This window comes from Phaenicophaeus curvirostris, chromosome 10, assembly GCF_032191515.1.
Source record: "Phaenicophaeus curvirostris isolate KB17595 chromosome 10, BPBGC_Pcur_1.0, whole genome shotgun sequence".
NCBI classification, from domain to species: Eukaryota; Metazoa; Chordata; class Aves; order Cuculiformes; family Cuculidae; genus Phaenicophaeus; species Phaenicophaeus curvirostris.
The window spans coordinates 19,592,026-19,604,714 of NC_091401.1; the positions used below are offsets into that span (position 1 = coordinate 19,592,026).

The 12,689-nt window shown below is 37.4% G+C and overlaps 1 protein-coding gene across 2 annotated transcripts in view; it reads right to left on the bottom strand.

Annotated features, from left to right (window-relative positions):
- Positions 1–1,677: 1,677 nt before the first annotated feature.
- Positions 1,678–12,689, bottom strand: part of ECT2 (epithelial cell transforming 2) — a 30,111-nt gene continuing 19,099 nt past the window's right edge. Inside the window, exons 18-24 of one of the 2 annotated variants that reach the window (XM_069864633.1) lie at positions 12,531–12,609; positions 12,226–12,345; positions 10,748–10,886; positions 9,038–9,192; positions 6,987–7,094; positions 6,306–6,452; positions 1,678–3,089 (exon numbers count right to left, since the gene is read on the bottom strand). In XM_069864633.1, coding sequence (XP_069720734.1) covers positions 3,000–3,089; positions 6,306–6,452; positions 6,987–7,094; positions 9,038–9,192; positions 10,748–10,886; positions 12,226–12,345; positions 12,531–12,609 — 838 coding nt within the window. In that variant the 3' untranslated portion in view covers positions 1,678–2,999. Of the gene's footprint in view, positions 3,090–4,302; positions 4,792–6,305; positions 6,453–6,986; positions 7,095–9,037; positions 9,193–10,747; positions 10,887–12,225; positions 12,346–12,530; positions 12,610–12,689 lie in introns of those variants that run through there. The other variant, XM_069864632.1, reaches the window with a different exon arrangement.

The window sequence follows — 12,689 nt, forward strand, 5'->3', positions numbered from 1 at the left end:
TGGTAAGAGAATTAGAGCTAGGTTAGAAAGCAATGTCGTTTTTATCCCAAAGTTTGTTCCTTAAAGAGTTGCAAAACAGATCCTACAGTTTTACCAACACAGAAATCTCAGTATAAAGACTTAAAGAAATTATATTTAAATTCAACTACACTCTCCAAATGGAATATTTTTTTAAACTTCACGAGATTCAAATTGTCTGTGTCATAATTGAAGGTAGGTGTTGTACAAGACCAGGTTAATTGTTACTCAACAAGGTACATCCAGTAGCAGCTAAATGGTAGAAGTATTATTGTTAAAAATTCTGGGTTTCAGGACTGGTCTCGCCTAATGTTTAGAAGGACACTAACCAAAATAGCCCCAAAAAGGATGTTCTTGTTCCAATGCTATAGGTGCATGTAGACTTGGAAATGGAGGTGGAGGCAAACCTCCCATTTGTAAAAAAATGTATTTTTTACTTGTTTCTTTTACTCTGGTGCACCTAACTTATAAGTTCACTTCTACCTCTAATCCTATTCTGTCACATACTCGTTTCTTGCTGTAAAACTAGGAGGCACACTCTCCCATTCCAGTACCCACTCAATCAGTTAATACTGATCAGACCCCATGGAGCCCCATTCCATATGACCACAGTGAACATTAACAAGGCTTGCTGTCCCGTGGACAGAAGTGACCCAGCTCTGTATGTGCTCACTAGCAGTTGCCTCTCTACTAGCAAGCTCCTAATACTGTTATGCCAGATAATGCCTTACTAAAATTGGGTCAGATGATTCCTACTGTTTTCTCCAGTATCCAGGGCACTTGTTACACTGCATTAGGTAATTAGATGGAGAACAAGTTGTCAAATCAGGAAACAGGTGTTAATTATTACCTATCAGCTTGTTATTTTAACTGAAAAATCTCACTGTTTTCACTTCTCCCTATTTCTGTGAAAAACTTCTGGTCCTCTCGCCAGTCAATATCCAAAAAGCAGTAAAGGGTTTCAGTACAAGCCTCAGATACACAGTGGTAGCATATCCTCTCAGCAATTTAGGACTCAAGCATACCTTGAGTTAACTGTGCAAGAGTACAACACCTTGGAGTACAGTCAAAGAGGAGTAGACAAAGTAACAGACACTGTGTATATTTTAAATCACCTCACTTAATGACAAGGAGATCAAGATGCCATTTTTCTTAGTCCTAACATAAGATTTTCTTTTTTTTTTTCTTTTTTTTAACAGCACACCTGTTGCTTTTTTTTGGGGAGTGTCATAAAAAGAGGCAGCTCCTGCTGTAACTTGACATAACTGGTTAAGATAATAATGCATCCAGAATGCAGGAGGGGGTATAGTCTCTCTGGAGGCAAGTATAGTCTTACTCATTTGTCTTCTCCTTCAAGAGCAAAGTAGTTTCTCCCCTAGAAAGTTACACACAATAAATGAACAATCATTTTCCATTCATTTAGCAACAGTCACACAGGAGCAGTAACAACAAGATCAGGCAAGAAAGTTAGCGCTGCAGGTTCAATTGGTTTTCAGTGCAAGTGAACTTGAGATACAAATAATTCAGAAATTAAAGATGAGCAATGATAGGTTGATAGTATGAGAGGTTTGCATGGAGTTGAGCAGGCTGAAGATTCCCCTCCAAAAATAACAAAAAAAACCCAAACCACCAACAAAACCTGTCACTGATGTTTTAGCATAGTATTTATTGAATAGTTTCTTTCCTGAAGCTACTGTGTTACTCCAGTGTCAGTGCATAGTTATCACATGTTTATTTTGAATGGATAAGGACAAAAAACCCCATAGATACATACACCCAGGGGAAGAAGGGAAAATGGTGAATATATTAAGGGCAGGGGGTGCAGGAAGTCTTGAGTTGTTGAGTTCCAGCAGATTCAGGACTACCAACTTGTATACTTTATTAAGATTAGCTATACAGCTAAGCAAAGTACAGTTGTAGGCTGTAGCCCAACACAAACACTGTCTTTTCACAAAGTAGAATCTCATAGGAGCATGTTTAGCAAAGCCATAAGCAGTGGTATTTTAAACAGTTTATTTACATTGCTTGGACAGGCAAAAAGACATAAAAAACACTTAAGTCTGACATAATCAGAAGCATCACTAATAAATAGACATAGAACAAGACACTGGCAGTTAAAAAGAAACCAGAAGTTAAGAACTCCTGCTAAAGCTGACAGACCATTAAACCGTTAATGAAATGCAGAAATATACATATTGAGATAGTTCCTGAGACAGCATTGCATCATATTGACTGTTCAGAGGAAATGAAAGATGAGAATATACACTTTTGAATGAAGATGCAAGCACATGAGAAAGCCAGCTAAAAGCCTTAGGAGTACTACACTGGAAATTTGACATACCAAAATCAGGCTCTGAAGTTCCCATATCACACTAATAATCCCAAACATTAGATAATGATTCTTTAACAAAGTATGTGGAAAGCATGAGGTACGCTCCCTACGAAAAGGAAGCATAATTATTTTCCTCAGACTTCCACTTCTAAGAAATTCAAAGAATACAATTACCATTTTTGGTTGTCAAAGCTAGTTCTAGACTTTAAACTTACTGTTCAAATAAATCCATGTAACAGTACTGTTACAGTAAGGCTGGAAAGATCACAATCACAGAAACTCAATTATATTTCTTTATCAACAATTATACAGTTGTTTACCTGTTTGTACAACAGGTTAACTGTCATACTTCAAAGGTCAGTAACTTCATAATGCATCTCCATTTAATAAATCAACATTTCAAACATTAGTGCTCTGCCAATTGATGAAGTTGATACTGTGTCTTGAATGAAGACTGAATTACTTATTCCAGTGATTAGCTGATCTGCTTCAATACAACTAAAAACCTCTTGTGATTAACTTAGTGTTATCTAACATTTCACTAATCATGGCTAAGTGCTAATGACTAAGGTACCATTAATGTCAGTAACAGGTCATTTGAACAGCCAGCTGCTTGTCAGTCACATACAGAATTTATTTTCAACCTGCTTCATATCAAGTGGGTTGTTGATCGACTTAATGTATGACTCCTTTTTTCAAAGGCCAAGGGAAGACTGACCAAGGAAGGAGAAGGAATACCCTGTTGGGGAAGTAAAAAATAAAAATATTTTATTATTTAATAATTTATTAGCCAGTGAAAACAGTGCAATAGTTGCTTCTCAACCTTGACACGCAGTATAAGGAATGTAACAGTACAGAAGGTAAAGATTAGCAGCTTTTGAAAGTAGTGATTCATCGTTTCTAGATTTTGAACAGCAAAGTTAAACATCACCAAAATGTGTAAATGCATACATTTTAAAAAAACGTGCAAGAAAGATTTTCCTTTTTACCAACCTTGAGAGATACAGAATGCAAGAACATGTTTTTGAAGAGTAGTTGTTAACCAAGTATTAGCATATATCTTGCACCACACTTCATGCAATAATTATCTCCTTCCAAATTGAAGGCAAAATCTGTTACAATAATCTCTGAAAAACAGAGCTCCCCTCTGATCATAACACTTTGTATTCTTACCAGCTTTGAGCCCCAAATTAGATGCTGAACACATGCCTTCTTGGCTACAGAAGGCAATAGGCATACCAATGACTTGTCAAAGCTTGCTTTAGCTGTGCCTGGATGGGCACAAACTGGGTCAAAACCTGACTTTTCCAGTGTCAAGAGAACAGGCTGCTCCTGGGACTTCAAATTACAGTAAAACCAGCACATCACTATATAGTACTAAAAGTTAACCTCTCAGGATCAGCTGAGATTTTATATTCATTTTACATTAGACCTCAAGATACCTTCTCAAGTGACCTTCTCTTGCTCTTTATAGCACAGGCAAGCTTTTCAGTGTATAGACAGACCCTGGTAGTCAGGCAGCTTGCTGCACCTGCATGCTTGAGGAATCATTTCAAGAAGGATATTTTGAGCGGGTAAGGATATACCACCTCACTACAAACTAATGCCTACTTATGGCATGCGTTCCATTTGCAGTCATTGGCAATACTTTAAAATTAAATCCTATATTCCTCTTTATAAAGCAGCTCTTACCAGATTCTAAAGTACTTTATAGGAGATATTTTTTCTATTTACAAGTAAGGGAACAAGAAAACCTAAAAACACAGGTAAAACAAGCTGCTCAAAAATTTCCTTGCAACCAAGTTAAACTCCTCAAACTCTGGCTAGTGAGGTACATTGCCACTCAGACAACTGAACTGAAACAAGCAGTAATTCCATTGTTTAGAAATGAAGTAAGAAAAAAGTTCAGGGAAAAATGAAGTTAAAAGGATTTGTAAAAGAATTAAACTTGGCACCCAGAATGAGAAATACAACTAGACCACATGCAAGTATTAACTCCAACCCCGTGCATTAGGACAAGTCAAATAAAAACCCAACACCATTTAAAGCTTTGTGGATCCTAGGGTTTTATATGGTTGTACCATGTTGTCTTGGTTTAGAAGAATTAAGATTTTTCGCTCACTTCATGTAAGATGGGTGTTAGTATGTGACATACGGGACTTTTCAGCACCACACTGGTTATTATCTCCAGCATCACCATAAGCAGTGGTAGTAATACGCATAGGAGATGACCTGTCCAAGGCATGACCATTTAAGCTTTCTAAGTTGGAAGACATTTTTTCTTCTACCACACTTGAAAGATCAATATTTGGAGAGCCAAGACACAGCACAGGTCGAAGCTTGGAATTTTGCAAGCTCCAATCAACAGAATTGGAGCGATGAACATTAACACCACATTTGACAGATCCATTTAGGCTGCATGTAGAAGATGAACAAGCATTCTATAAGTAGGAAGGGGTTCAAGAGTTAGTCCAAGCAAGAAAAAATTCAGGCATCCAAGCTTTACTAGTATTTTTACTCTATAGTTTTTCTACACCAAAAAATTCCCACATAAGGACAGTGCAGGATTTTATTTAAATAAAACTATACATCTGAAAAATGGCTTTGACAGAGTCAATGGACTCAGACAGGTTTCCTGCAGCTTTAGTTTCCTACTCAGGAGATGCACTGGTATCCCAGCTTGACAGCTGGAATACAAACCTCTTTTCCCCTCAGCCTTACGATTCAACCAAAAAAGCTTTATGCAAGTTCAGTGGTGCATGGGATTTGTTAAAAAAAAAAGCAAAACCAAAAACACATGACATCACACAACATATGATCTGCTGCCGAGCTGCAGCTTGCTACAGTCCAAGAAGTACAGGAGGAATTTGAAATAGGAAAATACTTTTTACTACCATAAGTTCCTATTGTTTTATGGAAAAATATTTTTGTATGGTATAGGCACACAGAGAAAGGCGCATGACTTGCATTTTCCTGAGAATTGAGATTCAGTGCGGTATCAAAAGGAAGAGATAATATTAGAATTCTAAAACCGTTGTTGGAGCAATCATAACCGAAAGAAAAAAATCTTTACAAAGCACTGGAATTTAGCCACACTGGTAGATTTTTATTTCCTCTAAAGCAAGGGAGTCCACCGCGATACTTCCTCACTTACTAATTCAAATTTCTCAGGCCTGTCTCAGATGGGAGAGCAGGGTAATATCTCTGTTTTACAATTTAATGGCCACTCAAACCTACTGAATTATCTCTATATTAAGGTACAGACATATGAGGCAATAGCAGAAAGATACACAGGAAATCCTGTTCTTGTCCTTCTGTCCTAAAAACCACAGACTTAAAAAGTAGATGTTTGCTCAGCACATAGTTTTAGTTAAACAATAGAATAAAAGTGAGAATGATGAAAAAAATTCCTCCAAATTCAGTCAGCTTTACTAGAGTGTACTAGAAAACTGAGTTTGACCTAACATAGCAAAAGAAGGCTGCATAGCAGAAGAGTTGCAGTACGCAGAGATTTATTATTTCCCAAGTTTTCTTAAACACATAAGGAGATTACTCCCTTGCCTTTTTAAAAACAGACTGCAGCACCTGTATTTCTCTAATTTTCCTTCTAAATCTATCAGCTCACTGATTTTACCATACTATTCGGGTTTGTACACCATATTTGCATATGCATTGTCCAAAATCAAAAGCATGAAGCAAATGCACTGGAAGTTTCTCACTCTCTCAGAACAGGATACATATTCCATCTCTGGCAAAAGAGGGCAGAGGGGTTGTCCTCCAACTTAATTGTACAAGGCAAGTCCTAGATTCCAGTACATACAGCAGATTTTTGCATTTTCAGCAAGTAAGCCTTTTCATTAAACAATCTTTGCTCAGAAAATAACACATCTATGTATAGAGTAATAACCAATCTTAAAAAGGTTACTTATTTGGCCTGCACAGCCAAATCACTTACCGCTAATGAAGATGTACTAGTCAGGCGGCTGCCTATACAACTGTCATTAGCTGAAATGGAACTTCTTCCTTCTGTTGCACTATGTGACATTAAAGCCCTTCGAAGAGCTCTCTTTGGTGTTTTTGAGAAAGAAAATGCTCTTGTCACCTGAGGAGTTTGACAAGTAGTTACACAATGACAAAAATCAGGCTGTAGTAACTCTACAATATAAGCCACCAGTTAGATTTGAACAGCTGTAGGACATGTATCAACTGTTAATATGGCTGTATCAAAACCAGCTAAGCAAACACACCCATGAGGTGACCTGACTTTTAAGGCTCCCCATCACCTTGGTTCTTCTCACTCTGTCCAAATATGAAGAAAACATGGGGGGCTAGGAGGGAAGGTAGAGATTCAGGGAAGTCAAAATAAGGTCTGGTTGACTAGGCTTTCCCACATTCCTTGGGTTCTGCAAAGTCAGGCCCCCTCCTTTCAGTTGTTCTCAGTTCTTATGACCATAATACTTAAGTCTATACACAGATACTCCAAAAGTACTCAGTCAAAAACAAACACTCCCCACCTTCATTCTTTAAGGAGCTTTTACTTTAAGAGCTTTAGTTCAGATTAAGTTTTTTCTGTCAGTACTGTAAGTACTACAAAACACCAGAAACACTTAAAAGCACTATCTTTGTAGTATCTTACCTTTTTAGATGTTTTCTTTATTGCCCTGGAGGCTCTGCTTAAAGTACTGTCCATATCCTTAGTATTTACTTCAACTGAATCAGGATCAGCAGTATAAATGAGATTTTCCTATAGACAAAAATAGTCTTAATGGTCAAACATCAGCACTTGTGAAAATGGCATTCTCCAGTTCAACAGGCAAGATTCAGAGCTTTTAATTGCTATATTCCGCCAGTTAAGCAGCTATTTATTTTTATGTCATTTCATGAGATTAATTGCTAGTGCAATCCGTTCACGAAACCAGTTCATTGGTAGTTTTGCATTTGGTTTGCTTGATTCTGTTTCAAGTTCAGGGTTGACCAATGTAAAGGTTCTGAATCATACACGAGGAGTTTCACAACATATATATACACCTCTTTGCCTCACTAACAAACCTAGCACTCTTCTGAAGTAAAAGTTTGATAGCTCCAGCTGCCAAAGATTAAAACTAAACTTTTCAGCTTAAGCCCAACAGATGTTTCAGAATAGACACAATGTTTGGGTTTTTCTTTTTCATATCTCATTCTTAAAACTCTAGCATATGCAAAGCAATCTCTCACTTGCTACTTACATAACTTGGGGGGTGGAAGGGGCACACAGAAGTGGGAAGTTGCTGGGGATTTTTTGCTGTTGTTCTAGGGTTTTATTTTGAGAAAAGAGTTTATGTAAAAAAATTTTCAAAAAAAAAAATCACAAGGACGCCAGGCAGCAAGCAGTATGGCTATTCCTAGCAGCAGTTAAAGCTTTTACTGCCACCACGTGGCAAACTGAACTATCTCATCCTCATGTGATGCTACAGAAGTGTTTAAAACCAGGAAAAGGGGCAGCAAGCATACTTAAATTGAAGTTCAGTTTGACATTTAAGTCAGCAAGAAAAGTATTATATAGCTGGTACAAAGCAGTAGTTACAGAAGTTAAAACTCGTGGGATTTAGCATATTAGGTTACAATTTGTCAGCATATGATTCTGAACATCCTGGGGCAAGAGGGAATGATGCTTTTTTTTTTTTGCACAAAGATTTAATTTATATTAAAAAACCCAACATTTTTCCATCCGTTTGAGTTACATGTCACACAACCAAGAGACTGAAGATAGGCGACAGACATTAAAGTAAACTAACACTCTGAATCAGTACTTTTCCTACTCCGAAGGAAAAGCACAAAGCCAAGTTTCTTACTCATAATTCCCTAGATGACGAGCCAAACAAAATAAAACTAAGATGCTATTTTGATTCCTTAGTTACCTCTCCAAAAAACTGTCTTTAAAAAACAGACAACTGAACAGCATACAGTAAGATTACAATGCAGAACATAAGACATTCTTAGCTTAAATGCAAGCTGTTTCAGCTATACACACTGCACGTATTTTCAGCAAATTTGGGCGACTGATATGCATACAGCCTCACATAATTAAACCCTAAGTGAAAGTATCTTGCCCTAACTGAAGAGGACCTACTCTTCAATCAAGTAGTTTTCTGGCTCACACCCTGAACTTTGAAAAATGCAAGATCTGTGCCTCTTTTACTACTTTGTCATCTTTATTTCCTTATTTTAATGTTGTAGACTTCTGCCTGTAGGAGGAAGATGCTTCACGTCTCTTACATTATGGTGACCATGTGAGTAAGGCATAAAACAAAGAACTCAGCCTAACACAGAGTTAAACCGAATCATATGATTCATAATGCTAGAGACTAAGTTGAAACAAAGCTGTGAAATAAGCTTAAGACAATTCTGTTGAGACCTGCCCTACTGAAGTACTGCAGTGCAGAGTTTAAATTATTTATAAGTAATTTATGGTGGGGGAAGGGCACGATACTTGATTTTTAAGTACCTATTAGCTTCTGTGGAAGCTAGCTCCCAGGCTGTTTCCTTTTCCACCTTTTAAACACTCGCTAGCAGATGTGCTGGCACAAATGTTTTCTGCTCTACTTCACCTCAAGCATGTCCACTATTAAAAAGTTCTTTAGCTTCTTGTGCTTCAAGCCAAAAAGAGAGAAATATTTCCAATGAGCAAAATGGTTTCAGAGCACTTACTGCATCTGCTTTACAAATAGTGTTAGCCACATGCCGACACAACATCTTCAACCAGTCGTCTTTAGGAGGCTCTTCACTTGTCATCTGGAAACTGAGTAGCTTGTTGTCGAGTTCTGTAGGTGGTCGCACAACTAGAGCGAAAGCTTTATGGCAATCTACAGTTTATTTAAAAAAAAGAGGCAAGATATTAAGAAAAAGAATAATAGTTTTTCATGTAATTCAGGGGAGAAAGCTTCAAAAGAAGTAACTCTCCATGTACCAAGAGACAGAGTTGGGAACAACACTATTTAGTTCAAGGATTTTATTTTTACTTATACAACAGCTGTTGTATCACTTGCAAGAGCACTAAATTCTGTCTGCATCTTTCATCAAGGGCTGCAATCAGCTGTTCATGCAACAGTAGTTTACTCAATCCGCATACCAGTCTACAGAGTAGTCAGTTTTTACTGAATATTACAGTAAATACATTTCATTCTCTAACTCATGAAATGTTGGACAGCTCATTTCTTTATCAGAGCACAAAGAAAAAAAAACAACATTTACCCTATTTCATAAACCAGGAAAAAGCAACAAAGACATCAGCAATCTACACGACATGTTAAAATTGTCAAGTTACACAGGTTTTACTGTTTAAACTTGACAGAGATTGCTCACTTGATAACAGAAGACTAACCCATTGCTGATAGTCCTTTACAGCAGATACAGTTGAGGCACTTTGAACACAATTGAGAGAGAAAAACCCATTGCCTATTCAGAAAAACAGCAATGGAAAAGCAGTCCTGTAAGAGAGTGTATACGAAGGAGAGTAGCCAACTTCTCCCAAGATTTGCATACTGAAGTTGTTAGAAAATATTAAAAAATATGTTCCCATCGCCCAAGTCCCAAAGTAAACTTTAGTGTTACGCAATAATATAAAGAGAATTTTCAACAGAGAAAAAAAGGAATCCTAAAGTACCTTTTATAAATGCAGGTAGTTATCACGTTTACTACCTACCCTCTTCGCCATTTCTATTTTTTATTGGGTTTCTATGTTCAGGTGCTTCAGAGAACAAAAAGCAGAACAGGTTTGATGTGCACACCTACCGTGAAATATCAAATGTGTCTTTCTAGTGTAGAGACCTAGAAACTAGTCTGACTAGACTTCTTTAGAAGTCACTATCAAGGCTGGAACAGTATTGTAGCATTAGTTCTGCTGTAGTGATGCATTACTTCTGTGAAACCCCTATAGTCTCAGTTTGGCAAATCAGCCACAGGAATCAAGTCATCTCAATCCTTCTTTTAAGATGCTGGGCACAGCTCCTCCCAAGTGTCACTGTCACCAGTTAGGTGAAGATCTGGTTTCACAGCAACAGCATGTGTCTCTGGTCAGTCTAATGCTCTGGACTGAAGTTTGATTTTTTGGGTTTCGCTTTGTAAATCCAGAGCTGTCAAGCGTACTCCTCGGTTGAACTTGCACTGCCTTTTGGTTGGCTTACGCTAATCCCATCTAACAGTTCTGCCAAATTCAGCATTCTGCAGTGATTCTTGAAAAGCCAAAAGGTGTCAATGCAAGGAATTCTCAAGCTCATGCAGCAGATTATACTAGTCACATACCTAACATACCACACAAACCAATATACTTTAGCTTTCTATCCCATGACAGCAGACCTTCATCCTTTATACTCTGAACCATAGTTTTCATTAGCTATTACAGCACTTAAACATACAAACCTTCTGTCTCCCTGATGTCCAGGACTTTCCTGATCTGGGATAGAGGCATAAGAACAACATGCTTAAGAGATGCAGGAGGCCTTGTGTGGCCATGTGGACTCTTGAAAGCACCGATAACTTTATGCCGCTTCCTCGCAATCTGCAGTTAAATAGAAAACAAAGGTTAAAGTTAAGTCTACTGCCATTGCTTTGTTCCTCTCCTATTTTTTTTCACCTTCCAGCATATAGGAAGTTACAGAAAGCCCTGCTATAAAAAAAAATATTCTACAGTATTTCCTTTATTTACTCTATCACATAAATCTTTAAGAAATTCAATTATCTTACTACTCACTGTTGACACCTCAATCAGCTCAGCAACACTTGTTACTTAGCATCAATACACTCACCTCAAAAATAAATTGTAAAAAATAATAATTTTGTATTACAGACCTCAAGTCTGTCTACCCTGCAGAACAAGTAAGGGCCCTTTGAAGCCTACCACAAGGTAGTCTAGATTTAAACAGAAAAGACAACATCTATATGCATGAACCAACTTAGGCCATGTTTTTTTTTCCTAGAAGTATCACTTCCTGTTGCTTGTGTATGCAGCTATCAAGTTGGTTTTGCAACAGAGGTTGGTCACTCCAATTTTACTTCACATTAATACATAGCTTTTTCACTTGGTTTCCAAGAAAGGCACCTTCAGTTGCTTGTATCTTGTACAAGAGAAGTCTAGACTCTCTATTAAAAGCGTTTTCATTTTCCTTTCCTTCCTTTACAAGGAGTGCTGAAGCTGAGTCAACTTGACTTCAAGGAAGAGTTCATCAGCAGTTACAATAGGTTTTTGTCTCCAAGTGGTGCTTAAGACAGAACTAATTTCTGATTATTTTAGAGTTGGTCTTCCACAAAGACACTGTTCTTTATTGCTGTAGGCAGTTACAAGTACTTTCATGAAGTGTCCTTTACCATCTCATTTTCTCCACATAAGTGTCCAAAACTCAGTTAATTACTTTTCCCTCCTAGTTCTCCTAACACAGTATTAGCCTAAGGCATTTATTTAATGTGGGTCTTTTTTTTTAGCCTAAGCACAGACAAACCTGCCCCAGAGGCCCACTATTTACTAACACTAAATATGACTAAACTTAAAAAGGACTAACATCCTGCTGAGCCAAGGACCCTAGCACTTTTTTAACCATTGATACTGCTCAAAGTGATATTCAGATAAACATTCATTTCTTAACAGATTAAGCTCCTCCAAAAATTTTGCTCCATCTGCAAGGCATTGAAGATTATATTAACACCTCTCAGCCATACAGAATTGACTAGCTACTTCTGTTGGCTTATATATTAGCAAATGGAAAGCCAACATCAGCATTTGTTCAGCTATCAGCTGTGACTTAAAATTCTACTTCAAAGTTTTTAAATTTTACTTGTTTATTCATCAGTAGTGTCATGACTTTTATAATTCAGTTTGAGATGTTCTTACATAGTCAACCTACCTCTAGGCAATCATTGAACAGAAAGAGTGTGACCTGTTCTCCTCTGTCACAGAGGTCATCGCCAAGCGCTATGGTTTCCAAACGCTGAACTAAGCTTCGGTGAGAGGACAAGAGATTGGCCTAACAGAAGCAAAAAGCTCATTAAGCATTTAGTTCAATGGCTGGATTACTGCTCGATTACAACTTAACACTGGAAATCCATTTAAACCAGCACCACTGCATTTTAACTTCCCATGCTTTTGCAAAAGAGAGCAAATAAGTGCACAGTCATTTTACAGGTGTGCAGCTTCAGAGAAATTACTTACTGGACAGCCATCAACTTCATAGACAACGTCAAAGAACTGCCTTTGTGCCTCTGTTTTTCTTTTGTCTTCATTTATATGTCTGAAGGAAGCACATCATATTTATCTTCAATATCAAGCAACAATAAATGAAAATTAAGCTAAGCATTGAGTTATATTTTA